Genomic DNA, 17,437 nt, shown 5'->3' with positions numbered 1-17,437 from the left:
ACCCCGTCCCCACTTCCCCTTCTGTCATGTGCATTCGCACGTGCGCGCTCTAAAATAAATAAATCTTGAAAAAACAACAGACCAGCCAGTTACAGGAGGGGGTGAGTCTGGAGCCACAGGCCCTGACCCCTCAGGCCCTGATCTGGGCTTCCTCTGGGCTCACTCTTCTGAAAGCGTCTGGGCTGGAGGAACACCTGGGTTCGGTGATCACCTGCGACGTGGGGACTTGCCTGAGGTTAACCAGAGCAGGTTTGACAACTGAGGTGGTGCTGGGTATGTTTGCAGTGTAGACTGCAGAATTATTTCTCGACCTGAGCAGAGTGGAACTTGCCAGCGGGTGACGTCATGCCCGAAAGCACCTAGCGCAGCGCCTGTCGCACATGAAGCACCCTGCGAGTGTTGGCCCTTGCTGAAGTGCCAAACCTCCCAGGCACTCCGGGCTGGACAGTGCAAGCTCCTTGCTCCAAAGGCCGGGTGTGCTGGTACCTGGACGCTGTTTTCCTACTCAGTTTACAAACGGGCAGTCTTTGTTTCTGCGGATATTTCGGCAGACTGCAGGTGGGCCCTCCCTCTGGGGTCTGGATAATTCCAGATTGGCCGGGGGCAGGGGCAGGTGTTAGTTGTGTTTTAGGGACGGTGGGTTTAGCTCAATGGCATGTAGCTGTCACACACATTTTCAGCCTGGCTTGTGTGGCCCAGGCTGGCTCCTGGGCTTCCAGACTCTTGCACCTGCCCAGCTGCTGGGTGGGGAGTTTCTTGGGGACCCTGGGGGCTGAGCAGAAACAAGGTCTGTAAAGGCTGGGAGTGACCCAGCGTCCTTGGGTCTCTTGTTCTTCATCTGTGAAGGCAGCAGTTTGGATTTGGTAACTTCTCAAGTCTCAGAATATTCCAGAAATGCCATGGTTCCAAGAAAATATCAAGGCCCACACAAGTGTGTGACTGTGTGTGTATGAATGCACACGTGCACGTGCACACTTCTACACCACGGCCCCACTCCCTGCCTTTTTCTGCCCTTTGGGCTCTGGGTGAGGCTCGCTGATCATCTCCGAGCTCCCATCTGTCGTTCACGGTGCGGGAGTGGCCGGGTGTGCGCTCTGGCGCTCCGTGCAACCTGCCTTTCCTGTACCTGTGCTCTCCTCGGGCTGGGAGAGCTCAGCAGTAGCGAGGGCTGCAGGGGACCAGTTCTGAGCCCAGGAAAGCAGGAGCGCCTGTTTGTCCAGGGACGCGCCGTGCCGAGGGTGGCCTCGAAGGCTGCATTCTCAGTGTGGGGCCAAGCCCCTGGTAGATCTTGTTTAGTGTCCCCAGATTTATAGGTGAGCATGACTCAGAGTGGAAACCCTGGGTCCCTCCATGAACTGTGTGCACACAGAATGCAGCCCACAAGCGTACTCGAGCATTAGCCATCTGGGGTAAGGGAACACCGCCACCGGCTCTCTGTTCTCCAGGCCTGTGGGCCTTGCCCACACGAGGAGGGCGTCGTGTACCCCGGAGCTCACAGAAGCAGGTAGATCACAGTCCTCGTTTCGGCGTGGGCAGCTGAGGAGTGACAGCCTCCTGGCGGCTTTCTCTGAGCATTCGCTGTCCTGTGGGTAGCACAGATCTGGTGCTGGTGCTCTACAAGGGCGTCATTGTTTTTTTGGTTTTTTTTATCTCTTCTGTTGGACTCCCGTATCCGTGACCACAGTGTGTTGGAAACTGTGCATTCTCAGCTTGGGGAGCAGAACACAGTTTAAAGGGAAGGTTAGGGCATTTTTCTGTTTGTGTCGCTCCCTGAAAACAGAGGTCTCTTTCAGGAGGCATGGGCTAGGGTATTAAAGGTATCAGAGGAGGGGTGGGTAGGCTGGCAGCCCACCCTCACCAGCCCAGCCCAGTCCATTCTGCTTGCCTGGCATCGCAGCTGTGAGGGCCCAGCACCTGGGCCTGTCCACATTTGTTGGAGTTTGGGGGCACACGCCTGGACTTGGGTTGACTTGGTGTGGGTGTTGTGAACAAAGCCAGGATTCTTGACGGGCCCCCCACCGAGGTGGTCCTGTGCTTCCCTGAGCATCACTGGTGCAAGGTCCGATGGGATGTCTTGGGCCAACCATCCCCAGTATCCTCAGTAGACGTGGATCAGTCTGCTCTGGACACTGTAGCCAAGTGCCAGCTGCCGGGTGTGTGGTCACGTGGCTCTGGAGCCTGACCGTGTGAGCGCAGAATGTCAGCAGGGTTGGTTTCTAATGCAGGCTGGGAAGGAAGGACCTCTTCCAGGCCTTTTGTCTTGCTTGTAGATGGTCCTGTCCCCCCTGTGTCATCATATGCAGTCCCCGTGTCCGAATTTCCCGTTCTTAGATGGACTAGAGGGACTTAGAGGGACTCTGGCCCTATTGGACGAGGGTCCACCCCGATGACCTTAGTGTAACTAGATTATCTCTGTAAAGACTGTATCCCCCAAGTAAAGCCACATTCTGAGGTGCTGGGACATCTGACTTGAATGTCATTTTTGTGAGGGACGGTGCATAACTCAGTCCATATACCATGGCACTTACCCTGCGTGTGACCGAGGGCACTTAGCTGAAAATGTGTGTTAAGCTTTGGGGTGTTCTGATACCAACAGTGAGACCACAGATACGCAGTTTGGGCAGCAAGGAAGGGCATTTGAGAAGCTGCCTTCCCTTAGAATGACATCTTGTGCCATTTGCACATTTTGTTGGTCCGGGGACAGAACATCATGTCCTGATATCCCACCTTCTCCAAGCCTCGCTTCCTCTGCCTGTTCTTCTGCTGGCTGGGGCTCCAGAGCCTGCAGCGCCCCCCAAAATCAGCTCAGAACGGAGTTCTCAATGGTGATCACCTTGTCAGGAGTTCTTTGATAGGGTTTCTTGTAAAATTAATATCTCTGGGCAGTAGCACAAGGGCGAGCTGTAATTGTCCATACAGGTGACTGTATGCACGTGACCTGTCCCGTGGTAGCCCTGTGTGTGAAGAACCCAGTTTATTAGGACAAGGGTTCACACCTCTGGAACGTTCTCATGGGGAATGTTGCCACCTGCTTCCCTTGTTCAAGCAACCTCTCTGCAGCCATCATTAGAAACGTTCTGGGCTATAATAAATGTAAGGATTGTATTGCTCACCCACCAAAGACTCGGAGAACAGAACTGGAGGTTCCCTGTTTTAACACCGGGAAAGTACTCCAGGAATATTCCATTACAGAAAAGCGGAAGGCGCTCTCTAGAGGCTCCCCTTCTTGAATTTGATCAGCAAAGATGAATCTGTGTGACGTGTGAGTGTCCTCCCCCATCTGACGGACAGCCAGCTGCCCTCCTTTGGTTGCCATCATGGATACAGACCCTCCCCACCCCGCTGGGCTTCCAGTCCTCCTCCCCACCCCCAACCTCCACATTGAAACCTTGTCAGACAAAATGAACAGTGGCCCAGGGTTTTATTTCATTTTGTTAAATAGCGACATCGAAGATGAAGATTTTCCTTTTTGTGACTCAGCTTGAAAAGATAAGGTCCGGGCAAAAAGCATTTCAGTCAGAAGACCTTCTGGAGTTAGGGATGTCTGATTTTTGGAACCTGCCGCCTGAGATGGGGCACCCTGTGAGCCCACAGATGCCCCCACGACGATAGCCAGTGGGTTTTCTCGTAGGGAAATGTGGCGATGGGCTTCGGTTGTTTGTAAAGATCCATTGTCAGAAAACAAACCCACGACTCTGTCCCTGAGCTCTGAGTCAACTTTCCTGACTTCTGTCTTTGTGACTCCTCATTAGACTCTGCCCTGGCATGTGCCCTGAAGCACCGGCCCCTCCTTCCCGGACGCCGAGCACTTTCTCCCCAGGCTGGGCTGGCCCGGGCCGGGTTGCAGGGTTGCTCAGGAGTGTCTCTGGTTTGGTCCTCGACTGACTACTGTAACCCATTTGGCACCAGACTGGGCAGGCTGGAGCTCCCTGCTCCGTCAGGCAGGTGGGCCGGTTCAGAGTAAACTCCTCGAGCTGTTCCTCAGAGATCACCTTTCCAGACACCAGCTTCTTGGAAGCAAACAAGCCATCGTTTGGATGGCTAACTTCATCTCCAGTAGACCAACTCCATTCCGCTCTCCTGGCAGCCTTGGACCTGGTGAGCCATGCCTGGCAGCCTTCTTCTGTTTCTCCTGGGTTGTCTGGTGGCCCACATGCCATGCTGGGTCATCTCCCCAAAGGGGGCAGTACAGGACCATTGTGTCCAATGCAGAGAGCAAAGATGAGGGGACTCGTGGAACGCTCCCCAGAGAAGGCTGAGTTGGGGGTCAGGTGGGACACCGTGGCATCTCGGTGTGGGGTTCTTCAAAGACCTGGCCTGCCAAGTCGGGGCCAAGAGGCCGCTGTGCTGCCCAGTGGCGTCCTGTTGCGTGCCAACGTTGGCTTTGAAATGGTGCTAGGAAAGGAGGCTGGTCTTGGGGAGCTGTGGATCGGAGGAGGCAAGTGCCTTACCCCTACTTCAGTGTCTGTGGATGAAGCCAGGCGCGCTCACTCACTCGCTCTGTCTCTCTCCCTCCCACAACCTGCACCACCCAGGTGCCCGCAAGTGTGGAGAAGGGAGCTGATTTACTGCATCCCTGTGTTGGCTTCTTAGAACCTGGTGGTCAGAGAAGACTGGGGAGGTCCGCGCGCTCTCTGCTGTGCTCACGGAAGGGGTTCGGGGAGAAGGCCCTGCCTCCAGGCCCCCGCCCGCTGGTCAGAATTCACTCCCAGCTGTGGTTGGAAACATTCACTTTTTTCACCTCCCTCTCTCGGTTCATGTCTCCCGAAAAGTTGGCGTATTCTCAGGTCGTCTGTGGTTCACAACACACTGAGGCTGGGGGTCACGGAGAATTGCGCAGTTACCAGCTGACCAGGCGTGGGGAGCGCAGAGCCTCGTGGGGGGGGCACCTTTGCTCCGTTCCCACCTCACCTTCCCTCCCCAGAAACGGCACCCCTGCCAAGTTTTTTTTATTTTTCATCACTGTGGCTCATTCCTCATTGATGTGTCCTTAAACAAGGAGCATGGGCGTCATGGAAAACCCGTCCTTGAGGGGGGCTGTGCCCTTCCTGGATCAGGGGAGCCTCTGCTCCGTGACCCACCTCATGGGCTCACTCAGCCCCAAAGGGGCAAATCTCGGCCACCAGCCCAGGCCAAAGATGCGGGGGTGCGGGGGTGCCTGGGTTCCCTTTCCCGCAGCTGGTCATGTCATGGTCCTGAATCTAAACATATCCGTGGTTTTAAGTGTTCGTTTTGCATCGGAGATTGAGGGAAGATGCAGTGCGCCACCCTGAAAGCAGCTCGGGCCTTTCCTTCTGGAAGCATCTGGTTTCATTTTCTCCAGGTTCTTGGTAGAGTCCAAGTTGGGGTTGAAATGAACAAGGTGAGTCCCAGAGTCTCGTTGGGCTCTGGGGCCTGGGAAGGCCACGCCGGGCATGCAGTGCCCTCTGCCGGCCAAAGGGCCCCATCGCTGGCCTCCAGGCCTGCTCCTGGGAACGCTTAGCCTGAGAAGGTCCACCCCACACCGGTGGTTTCCCAGGAGCTTTGCATAAGAGCCAAGCCTGCAGAGAGCATCCCCTCACACAGGGATTCCAGACTGCTCACTGTCAAGAGACAAGCAGTCTGGGCTCTTCACAGAGGTAGCAAGACAGTGGTGTTCCCTGAGGAAGGCAGACACTCCAGGAGGGCAGCTGACAATTCGGGGCCTCCCACTGGCAAGAAATTAGGAGGCAGAGGTCTTCAAAATCTAATGTTAAGACTTTTTTTTTAAAGATCTTGGCGATTTGTTTGCGAACAAACTAATTCCTATAAAATGGTCCTTATTAGGCATTGAAATACAAGTGCAATTCATGTTAGAATAAGCAAATGATCCAAACTGCCTTAAAAGTGTTAAATCTTTCCTCTCCTCCCGTTCCTCCCCCATCCCATCCCACCCCGCATCCCTTAGACTATTTTAAAGTCGGTTTATTGGGGCATCTGGGTGGCTCCGTCGGTTCAGCATCTACCTTGGGCTCAGGCCATGATCCCAGGGACCTGCTTGGCGGGGAGCCTACTACTTCCTCTCCCCCTACTCATGCTTGCTCTCGCTCAAATAAAAAAAATTTAAAATTTTTTTTTTAAATTTCTGTTTTAAGTAATCTCTACACACAGTATAGGGCTCCAACCCCCAACCCCAGGATCAAGAGTCACGCGCTACTCCCCCTGAGCCCACGTGGCACCCTCTGTTGACTGTTTCTAAGTTCAGCACAGCGTCCCCTGGTGGCTCCTGCCTTACATGCCCGCCAGGTCCCGGCCCTCGGTGGCTGTTCATTCGCCGTGCTTTTACTCTGCCCTGGACCACAGCAGGTGCAGACATCACCTTCAGGTGACCTTTGGGGCCCTGGAATAGCCACCCCAAAAGCCTCCCATTGCTCACAAGCCCTGCAGGGGCCAGGAGAACTTTCCGATGTCCCGAGGTTTCCTCTGTACGGTGTTCACATCCGTTCACTCAGATCTACAGTAATTTCGTACTCTTGGTAGGTAACGAAAGAGGAGTTACCTGGTCACGATGGAACTTGAGGCTGCTCCTCCCTTCACTCTGTCCTGGCAGACTTCTCCTCTCCAGGTCGGGACTGTCATGCCGGAGGAGGGAAGGGTCAGAAAACTGGGGAAGGAAGCATCCATCTGTTCCCATGATTCCTCGGTCTCAACACCATGGAAAAAAGGGGGTATTTTACATTTCTTTCATTAAATGAAAATTTGTTTATTACCCTTTATCTTTTTTGTTGTTTGCTTTTGTTTCTTAAAGACCATTTCATTATAAAAATGAATATTAATTTTTGCTGCATACTTGTAAGTGAAGTGCCTTGGAAATGTGTGGAAATCCTGAGCAGGGAAGAGCCTCGTTTCCTGCAGCACGGGAAAACCAGCACTCCGTTTTCATTATGACACAAAACAACCAGTCGGGAGAATCACGAAGCGGTGCTGTTCACGTCCTCTGTTCTTGGTGATGGTTGCTAGCAAGTGAAAATACTGAGAATTCTTGAATTTCTGCATTTAACGCCGGGAAAGGAATGTCATGTACTAAGAATCGTAGACGGCGCAGGAGGGCTCACTTGGCGCTGTTGGCCCAGGAGCTGGTCTCAGCACAAGGGAGGCTTTGATATCCGCTCCTTCCTGGTGGCGGCCTCTAGCCTCACGGGACTGACGCCCTGCGCTGGGCTTCCTCGTGCTAGAAGTCTTGCTTTCTGGGTTGGTGACCTTACAGGCTGTCCACTCTTCACCTCTCTCCTTCCCTCAGAGCTCCAGCGAGTATTTTGCAGGGGGACTGGAAGGAAAGCCTTAAATTCCAGGCCCACAATTCTTAACCTCACATCCAAACTGTAGAAAGTTCTGGAACCTTTGATTCTTTGGTAACCCATTTTGGCAGCAGAGCTTTGACCGGGCCTGCACTGCTGAGTGTGGTCGCTGGGTCCTGTAGTTCGTCCAGTAGGGTGAGCACATTCTTCTGTCCTGGTGCAGTTTTAATGATTGATTTTGGGCTCTACTACAATACAGTGTAAGAACTCTGGCCTCTTAAAATCCAAACGCATTTGACTTTGGAAGCTCACCTGGCCCCTGGGTGCTGGAGGAGTGCAGTGGGTCTGTGCTAAAGGCACTTGACACTGGCCATGCACTTTGATTATCAGAGGGTAGGGCCCATGGAATGGATGGAGGGCGTGTGACCAGGGTGCCCTTGGCTTGGGCTCCTGGGGAAAGGTGAGGAGCCTTACGAAATGGTGTACGGGTCTGGTCCAGGAGCCAGAGTGAGGCTTCACTTATGGAAGGGGCCTGCTGCTTACCTCTGTCTGGGATCAGGACTGGGAGTCCCCTCTGCACCTTATGCTAGGCCACTTGTCCAAACCATGGGGGTTTCCCCTTTCAAAAAAAAAAACCCTAACTACGCCCAGAAGTTCCTGAAGAAATAAGGAGCAGTAGTAGCTTTGAAACATTTACAAAACTGACTTCAGTGAGCTTATTTCCCACAACTGATCTTGCCCCAAAGCATCCTTTTCTTCCTTAAAATGCAGTTTTAATAATTTTGTTGTTCATTGTGCCGTGATGTCAGCCACTTCCTGAAGGCTAAGCCAGTGTTTTTCCCAGTGATCCTGACCCTGTCGCATATTTCTAAAAAAAAAAAAAAAAAAAAACACACACACAAAAAAACCCACAGGCCCTGTTCAGAGACTTCTACCCAGCTGTCTCCCCAAGAAAGGAATCTGTTGTTCCACTTGGGCTTCTGAAAATGCTGGAACAGGTCCTTTTGGGGGTAGCCTGAAGACCAGCGACTCTGCTGAGTCTCAGCAGAGTCAGAGTGTCCTGGACAGTTGGCCTTGGTGGGCCCACAGTGTCAAGGCACTGAGTATGCTGACCTTGTGTGACACGGCAGGTGCCTGGCCTGCCGCCCTGCTGGGTCACTCACAGGTTGGCGAACAGGCCTGTGGTCCTTACTAGAGCCTTGTAGGGTGGGGTGAAGGGACCTGAGGAGGGGTGCCCTCGTCCCCTTAGGATCCCAGCTCGGAAGGGAGGGAGCCGTTGTTGTGCCCATGCTGCTGGGGGGCCCTGGGGGCCTTCTCTCCTTGCACTGGATCGTTTCAGCCTCTCAAGTGGGAACTAGCCCACTTGTGGGTATAACAGTGCGATAGATTGAGGACTCAGAGGGTTTACTCAGAATTGAGCGGCACCTGCTTAATTGTGATTCTGTTAGTTTGTCCGCACGTCACACAACTTGATCTCTCTTTATGAACGTGGTGTGTTTACATAGATTTCCTTAAAAAGAATTGAAGGTGATTGCCATGGTTTCAGAAGACTTTTCCTTTGGAAAGACATCAGTTACTTGGTGTGACTTCTTATCATCTGCCCAGTGTTTACGAAGACAAGGAATTAGAATAAAGAAACTGGGGGCATTTTTAAAATTTGGGATTTTATTAATGTAAATGAGCAAGGACTCGGGGTTTCTGTGCCTTGTGGAGTTTCGGTCCAGGCAGGCGGGCTTTTCATGGTCATATTTAGTAAAATCCGTCCCCCAGATTTTAGACCCCCTCACTCGTTGGATGAGGGGAACAACCCATTTCTCCTGTACTCCCTTTGGGGTGTTTGTTTTGTGTTTGATGATGCGAGCGAGCAGTCGGAAGATGAAGCGTCCTTCCTGTTGGCTGACCTGCTTCAGTCTCCAGTTTCTCTCGGAAACCCACGTGGAGCAAATATCCCACCCTTGCGGCTGCTTTCTGGTGGAGACCGGAACCTTAAGTATCTTTCCCACGCAGGCATCTTTCTCCTTCTGCAGTGAACCAGATTCCCTGACCCCAAACCTTTCAGCCCGGGATCACCGCTCTCATCTCACGCTCCTAGAAGGTCAGGTAGGGCCTTCTGGGGTGGTTTGCTCTGCAGTTCTGGGATCTCCGTTTTGGAGGAGAAGACAGTGCTGGTTTTTCTGTAAGATTTGGCATTGAGGACCCTCCTCCTGAAAAGACCTGACTTTCCTTCTGACCCTTTTCGAGTTCCACTGAGGTCACCCCCCCAGCCTCAGCTAGAGGGAACGTGGTCTACAGGTGGCTCCCGTGGGCAAGGAACGTAAAACATCCCTATTTTCTACAACCATGGAGCCTGCTTCCCCTTGGTCATCATGCAGGTGATTGTAGAATTTACAACTCCCTTGCGACAACACCACGATCATGGTTCAGAGTTGTACGGCTTGAGCCAAAGAGGGACAGTGGGACACCTCCCCCACCCCTTCTCCTCTTCTACGTGTACTCGATTTGTTGTTAAACACGGATCGTAGGGTCAGCCGATGATAGCAGTGATCAGTTCGGGGCCAGAAAAGGGCCTGATCTGTGAGTGAAGGCAGAGGGTGGCTTTCGCAGCAGGAGCTGTCCGGGAGCCCGGGGCCGGCATGGAGGCTGCGGGGTGCTGGCCGTCCCCGCGTGGACACCAGCGAGAGACGGTAGCTCGTGGTTTCGCTCCGAGAAGGGCCTGTCCCTGTCATGGGGAAGAGGGTTATGCTAATTAAGTCCTCATAAATAGCTTGTTCCCCGGGAGACCCAAGGAGGAAAATGTCACATTTCATACCTTCTTGCTTCAGAAGAGAGAACGGAGGGAACAGAGACGGGGCTCCACAGATCGGTGGTCACTGCCACAGGGTCCTGATCGGACTCTGCCTGGTGGCCTTGTGAGTCTGAATTCACTGTCTGCGTGGGTGGGTGCCACAGCCAGAGGGGCCAGCCACAGAGGGACAGCATAGAGCCAGCCCCCCACACACACACCCAGCCCCAAAAAATACCCAGTGGGAGTCCATGGCCATTTTTCTTTTTTTTTTTTTTTTTTAATAATAGGATGCAGACTATTTGTGTAAGCCGATGCCTGATCTTTCCTTTGATTGCATAATCGAGATTCTACTTATCAATTTTTCAGGACGCCATCTAATTATACAAATTAAAATTCAAAGGAAAGCAAAAAGAATGATTAGGCCTCACTTGGGGAATTGGAGGAGGAGGGTGTGAAAGCCAGCTTGCCTGGGATGATAATGCTGTCATTTTTCATCTCTAAGGCACTTCACAAATATTAACTAATTAATTCTCTCACCCCTCGGCTAACACGAGGCTCTGACTTTACGCCAGTGTGGCGGAGAGGGGCCACACTGCCGCTTGACCATCAGAACTCGGGACCCAAGCAGATGGAAATCACCGGGGCCCGGGGCTGCCCCGTCGGTGTCTCAGGAACACCAGCGCTCACATTCGGGGAGAGGCCCTGCCATGCCCCTCTGTCTGGGACTCTTGGCCTCAGTTTGCTCGAGTTAGGCACCCCCTTGGCTCCTTTGTGTTGTTGCCTTTCCTAAAGTTCAGCAAAAGCAAAACCAGAATTTTCTAGAATGTGTCCATCACATCTGCACCAGGGACCTCCCAGGTGTTGACCTGCTTGCTTTCAGACAAGCATCAGTTCCTCCCTAGTCTGGTGTGGCCAGTGCAGGTTTGGGGAACTCCCCGGGTTTGGAGAGGGTGTCGTATGTTGCATTAATTATTTATGTGATTGGAAATTGTGCTTTTTCCCTAGCTCTTAAAAAAAAAAAAATCGTGTAATTATTGCCATAAATCTTTGGGGTGCGTCTCGTTGCTGGGAAATTAGCCATTAACTACCAGGAAGTCTGCCTTCTCCTAGTCAGACCCGTATTCTGACCTTTGATAAAGTAAGTCCCAGCGTTTTGCATAATTGATGACGGTACGTGATCATCATTATTAGCCCTGGAACCTCACTTTCGTCTCCTGTCCCCCCGTCTCATTTGCCGGTTGACTAAGGACAACTTTCTCTGTGCATGTACATGTTGTTAAAATAAGACCACAGCCATGAGTCAAAAAGCTCGGACATTGTGGGTACAGACGGTGATTTGTGGCCTCAGTTGGTATGTTCCGTGAGCAGGAAGTGAGGGTCAGAGCCTTCCAGCCCCCTGCCCCCGCCTCCCTCCCTCCACAGACGAGCTGGGCAGCAGCCCAGCTCCGCATTCCTCAGGTGGCCTGTGGCTTTCCCTCCGGAGAGTCCCGCAGCCCTCGACCGAGACACGAGCCACCCCTCCTCAGCCTCCTTTTTGCCTGCAGGCGCGCTGGGACAGGCGTGGGCCCGGCCGCAGCTCCCCGGTGCCGAGGCCAGCAGCCTGGACCCTGCTGTCACGATACCATCTGTGGCTCCCTTGAGATGCCAGGGAGGCCCAGGAAGGTGGCAGTGGACACACTTGGCTTAAGTGGTTAGGTGGTATGTGGCTTCCTGCCCCATTCTCTTACAGTGGGGTCAGGGGCTCCCGTGCTGAGCAGTGGCTTTCCGGGGACTGGGCTGGGGGGAGTTTTGTAAACTGCTTGATGGAAGGCCTGGAGGGCACCTGTCCTGTCACCCCAGCTGGGTGTCTGTATCTCAGTGCCAGTGGGCCTGGGACCTGCTCCCCTGATGGTCCAGCATGGTCTGGCGTCTGCCTCTGCCTCTCGGGGCTCAGCACAGGACAGGCCCGGCGGGCCCCTGAGCTGGTGTCTGGCCTTGGAGAACAAATGACAAACAATTCAGGCTGTCGCAGTTGGTGTGGACAGCCCTGAAGCGAAAAGCAAGAGTTCTAGATGCCGTCTTCTGCTTGCAGAAACAAGTGACAATTGTCTTGGGCATGTGCTCCCTTCCTGTCCCAGACGGAGGAGGGTGGGAGCCCGGGACCGCGGACGAACAGCCTCCCTCTCCGGTGTTGGAGGAGAGTGAGCGCTGCCGGCAGGTGCCCGTGTAGGAAGTGGCAGTTCAGTCCCGAATGACCTGTTGCCCTTGCCCCAGGGTGTCCAGAGAGTAAGGATTCTTTTCTCCTTGTTTCAGGGTTCATAGTGGTGTAATGCCCGCAGACTCCTGCGCGTTCCCCTAAGTTCTTAGAGGACCGCTTTGCCTTTTGAATCAGAGAGTTGCAAAGTTCGATAAAGAATGGCCCTTGTGGATAAGCACAAAGTCAAGCGACAGCGATTGGACAGAATTTGTGAAGGTAAGAGCCAGCGTGATTGGCGGTTTGTCACCCGAGGTGCATAGCCCCACCCCCCTCTGACCCGCGGGGACCTGGTTTGTGGTTCGGACCGAAATCCATTACAGCCAGAAAGCCCCGGCCCGAGCACCCCGCGCCTGGGTCCTGGGCTGCGTGGTCAGCAGCCCTGCCCTGCGCGCAGGGGTGCCCGGCTCCCGGGGGAGGGGTGGGCGTAGGAGGATGGCCGGGGAGGGAGTGGCCCTGGGCCTGTTTCTTGCGCACACCCAGGTCACCCTGCAGATGGAGGACACCGTGTGAGAGGGCCATCTTTTTCCACTTTCTGAGGTTTCCGGACTTTTATCTGTTTCCGATTAAGATATTTACAGTGATGAATTCCAAGATATTCCTGAAGAGCCCAGTGTTGCCCCTCATTATGTGTTCACATCCCTAGTATCTTTGAAAATGTCTGGAAGTGTTTTATTCATGAAAGGAAAAATAAACATAATTAAAATCTAATGGAAACCTGGGGACGAACCTCTGAGATGTTGATTAAACACCATCCCCTCCTAATTAGGGAGCAGTAAGAAAGCCAGAGCACGCGGCCCCGGGCGTGGGGTTGAGCGCTCCAGCCGGCCACGGCCACACTGCCCACTGGGTCAGCCCGGCCTGGTGATCGGTGACTTGGCAGCGGGTCTGTGATGGGGGCCATGGAGGGGAGCTCCCCCACCGCACTGCCATGCGCTCACAGTCTGCTCGGCCCCCCAGCTGGCCACATGGGACTGTTGGCCCGGCCTCACGAGGTGGAGACATCAAAGATGTGTTGTACTGTGTGACTGTGTGTCTGGCAAGAGGTCTGTGGTCACTGGCCCCCTACAGCCCTGGGTTCCCCTGCCATGTCGGGGGTTTGGGATTGAAAGGTTTTGATAAACAGAGCAGAACTTTGAAACCTGCAGAAAGATCGATGAACTAGAACGGACACGGAGACTCCCTTCAACAACACTCACTAGTTGAGAACATTTGCTGTCACTTACATTCCTATAGATGTACAGACAGCGATTGTGTGTGTGTGTGTGTGTGTGTGTGTGTGTGTGAGTGAGTGTGAATGATGGGCAGGCTTTCCAGAACCATTGAAAAGGAAGTTGTAGATACAGCCATTCCCTCTGAAGGATGACCTGTGGCATGTGTCTCCTTTTAAGACCTCTCCTGATGTAAACACAGCTCCATAAACTCCCCCACCCTGGGGACTGAACCTCGCTGCAGCATCTCTAATCCAGACTGCCTGTCCTCACTGTCCCGCACACCTGTTCCAGCTGCTTGGTTTGTGCAGAAACTCAGCAAGGGGACCGGTTAGTTGTCATGTCTCCTTGGTCCCCTTCGTCTGAACCTTTTTCCTTGGCCTTTTTGAGTTTCAGAAGCATGGACACTCCTTGAAGAGCTTGGACCAGCTGGTTGGTCACATCCCACCCTCTGGGTTCACCTGATCGTGTGGGGATTTCTTAAATTTAAATTTACCTTTGACCTCCAGTGGAGAGGTGCTTCGTTTTGGGTGACTGGGGCCTCTGTTTGGAAAACTTAGTGAATCAACTCTCCGAGGCTCATGGCGGAATGCCTGTGGTGCTGATTCTGACCCCTCTTCCCCAGGATCCCAGGATTTACCTAGATGTACACCATCGGGGTACATTGGAGAGCCGGTGGCCATTCCCCCTCTGTATCATTAGGGCTGTCAGCAAGGGCAAGACGACTGACAGCTCTTCAGACCCCACCCTCCCAAGCATGGGCCGCCAACCTCCCACCCACTTTTTATAACCGAAATGTCAGAATCTGCTTCATCCGTGAATGGCAGTCCTCAGCTGGTTGCAGCCACAATTTTTTAAAATTTCTTGGTAGGCGCCATCAAGACAGACTTGGGAGTTCTCTGTGTTCCTCGTAATCCCCGATCCCAGACATTGGCTTGCTGTCCCGTTGCGTGTCAGCTGTTGGAAGACGCTTTGTTGGTGACCCTCACATAGAGACCGACTCAGCATCTTCTTTGGGGTCCGGGACCGGCGGCGCTCCTTTCCCAGCTGAGACCAGTGAGACACAGAGCAGCCAGTGTGTGTGCGCAGGAGCCCAGGCAGTGTGCTGTTCCTTATCTGGCTTTTCCCTCCCATCAGTGCTGTGGATTCGGTTCTTTCTCCTTCCTGAAGGCCTCATGTGTCTGCACCCCTAGCTTTGGACTATCCCCAGGGTCTGTTCTATAAACCTGAACTAACTGCTTTTCAGTATTCTTCTAGAAAGTCCACCTAGCCCCGCAAGCTGTTGTCTCCTTCCCGCTGCCGGTGCTCCCTTCCCCCGCCCCGCAGGACTTCCTATAGCTCATTGTTTTTTATTTTTATGATTAAAAGCATGAAAGCTGCCTTGCTTTGTTGTAGCCACTCTGGGCTCCTAGGAACTTTATCATCTCGGCTCTTGGTCTCGGGAAACAAATCTCCAGAATTCTGTCCTTCCAGCTACCTTAAGACCCCAGGGCATACCCCGGCTGTGGGATCCCACACCAGACAGGCCCTCCTGGGTCCCTCTCCTCACAGCCCCTGCCCCCCCGGCCCCGAACACTTCTGCTCTAGCTGAGCCAGTCTGGAGAAATCTGGGCATCATCCCTGCACAGATGCTGCTTCCAGGATTCTTACCTGCCTTCCAAGGCCCAGCCTCTTCCTCCTGGAAACCTCAAGGTCTCCTCCTGAACCCCACTCCCCGTGGCCACTCCTAGCCACTCTCCCCTGTGTGGCTCGACTCAAAGTCCAGGGAAGATGGGGTAGAGGGCAGGATCTGACTCGGCTGCACCTGTCAGCCCCCAGTCCCACCCCACCCCCACTCCCACCCCAGGATGTTTCTGTCGTGATCTAAGCACAGTGCAGAGCAAAGCTTAGCTTCTCACCAGCCAGTCTTTGGGACGCCATCCAAATCAGCTGGAATAATGGTCTTTTGAGCTGACTTAAAAGCCAGATTTTAACTTTTCTTTTTAAAGTGACCACTCTCTTCTGATGTTTATCATTTGTTCTCTGCTCTTTTGGATGCCTGGTATCAAACAGTCCTGGAGTGCTGTTGTGTAAGCACGGTGGAGCAGGGTGTGATAATGGGCACTGGTCAGGGCCAGGCTGCCATCCCCCCCTTTTGGGTGTATAATTTAGGTCTTGGTTTCCCACGCTGTTAAGTTTGTGGCAGAAGTGATACATTGCATTTGCGAATTACACCGTCCGAGTTTTGCTCTGTTGCTGCATCACGGCCGAGCTGGTACGACCTGCCCCAGACACCTGTCGGTCAGCTGGAGGGCTTTCTGTCACTCCGTGCCACACAAGTTGTCCAAAAAGCTTTTTTGGAAAGCATTTGCTGGGTTTGTAGAAGGGTGGTATACCAGAATGGCTTTGCTGATGACTTTTTGTCTGAACAGCTCATTGTGGGTTATGGTAGAACATCATTAAACACCATCCTTTCCTGTGGCTGTGGAGAATGTGATTTGGAAAAGGTAGATACTTCATTTTCCTTTATTTTGTGGAAATGTCTTACACATGTGGAAAATGGTCTTGGTGATGGTATCAGTTGAGCTGTGATGGGCATCCGCTTTATAACGTAACTCAGGACGGGACTCTCCCTAGCCAACAGGTCTTGCCTCCGGGATGTTCTCACGAGCACAGAGGTAAAAAGAGGTGAGAAGATGGGCTGCTTAAATGGACGTGGGAAAAAGAGAACCCAACGATATCTGTTGAACACATGAGTAGTTATAAAATCTGGGAATCTTTCTGTGTCCATTTTGTCACCAAGGAGGACAAGAGGAGTCAGAAAATGTCGCAGGGGTGAGGTTAAAAGATGTTCCTCGAGTTAAAAGCTCTTCTCAGTGGGATGAGCCTGTCACCATGAGAGTCCATCTCCATGCAACGTTCCCCCAAGAAAGTTTATTCATGGTTCCAGAGTGTTCTTGAAGGAAAGAGGTCTCCAAGCCCCCACGTTTGCCAGATAGCTGATGTGGTCCAGGGAGGCATTGGGTCGACTGGGGGGGGGGGGGGGCGGTCTTCCCTCATCAGGGCCTTCATGGCACAGCTCACAGCCACCAGAGCCCACAGAGCAAGACTGGCCAGTATTTCCCCGTAGGTATACCCGAGAGGAGTGGACAGTCCCAGGTCAAAATCGCTTTGTCTTTCATTCATACGCAATTTCGTTTTACCTGTTTTGGTCTTGAAAGCACTTAACAGCACTTTGTACAGAAACTGTGTTGACGCTGGCCATCTCTAGGTAGTCCACAATCGTTTCTAATAAATATCCTTAAATAGCCCCAAAATGTGGATTTTAAAAGGGGGATTCATAATGTTACTATACATTATAATTATATGTTTGGCTTAGGCAATTATGCATATTTCCAGTAATTATGTGATTAGCGATAATTACATTAGCTATGTAAATATACAATAGTCAACTAGACATGACTTTAAACTCCAAGCATAAATGAATATATTGCCACAATGAGCCCCATGTAAAGGACTGGTAAAGGAAGGGGGTGTGGTCAAGTGGAAGCTTAGTGGAAGTTACTTGCAAGGAATAGAAATCCACCTTTTCCCCTATCTGGTCCTCGCTCCTCTCCTGGGGAGCCCGGCGGTCTGTCAGCTAGGGATGGGGTTCCTAGAATTGCCCACCTTCAGGCAGGCCCCAGGTTCTGCACATGAGAGTCAGGTTCAAGGTTCAGTGTTTGCTTCTCTCGCCGCTCATGGGTAAAATGCAAACTTCAGCTTCTCTTTGCACTTGTCGGTGCCACCAAGTGGGCTCTCGCTGCAGCTGGCGGATTTGTTTTCACTCCCCCTGTTTACAGGAGCAGCGTGTCAGGGCCGCCCGCTTCCACCTGGGGTGTCGGGGTCTGCTGTGTTTAGCCAACGGCTGCTCCTTCTGCGCTCTCCCCAGCACAGTGGATCTTGCCCTCCCTCAGGCTGGCCGCACCCTGTC

The 17,437-nt window shown here is 52.9% G+C and overlaps 1 protein-coding gene across 3 annotated transcripts in view; it reads left to right on the top strand.

The window, feature by feature from the left end:
* The window catches only part of CTBP2 (C-terminal binding protein 2), a 153,755-nt gene that overhangs the window by 93,385 nt on the left and 42,933 nt on the right, over nucleotides 1-17,437 (top strand). For all 3 annotated transcript variants that reach the window (XM_059398782.1, XM_059398781.1, XM_059398780.1), the window contains one exon: nucleotides 12,334-12,493. In XM_059398782.1, coding sequence (XP_059254765.1) covers nucleotides 12,436-12,493 — 58 coding nt within the window. In that variant the 5' untranslated portion in view covers nucleotides 12,334-12,435. The remainder of the gene's footprint in view (nucleotides 1-12,333; nucleotides 12,494-17,437) is intronic.

The sequence above is a fragment of the Mustela nigripes genome, chromosome 4 (genome assembly GCF_022355385.1).
Source record: "Mustela nigripes isolate SB6536 chromosome 4, MUSNIG.SB6536, whole genome shotgun sequence".
Taxonomy (NCBI): domain Eukaryota; kingdom Metazoa; phylum Chordata; class Mammalia; order Carnivora; family Mustelidae; genus Mustela; species Mustela nigripes.
This window is presented reverse-complemented; position numbering and strand designations above follow the sequence as displayed.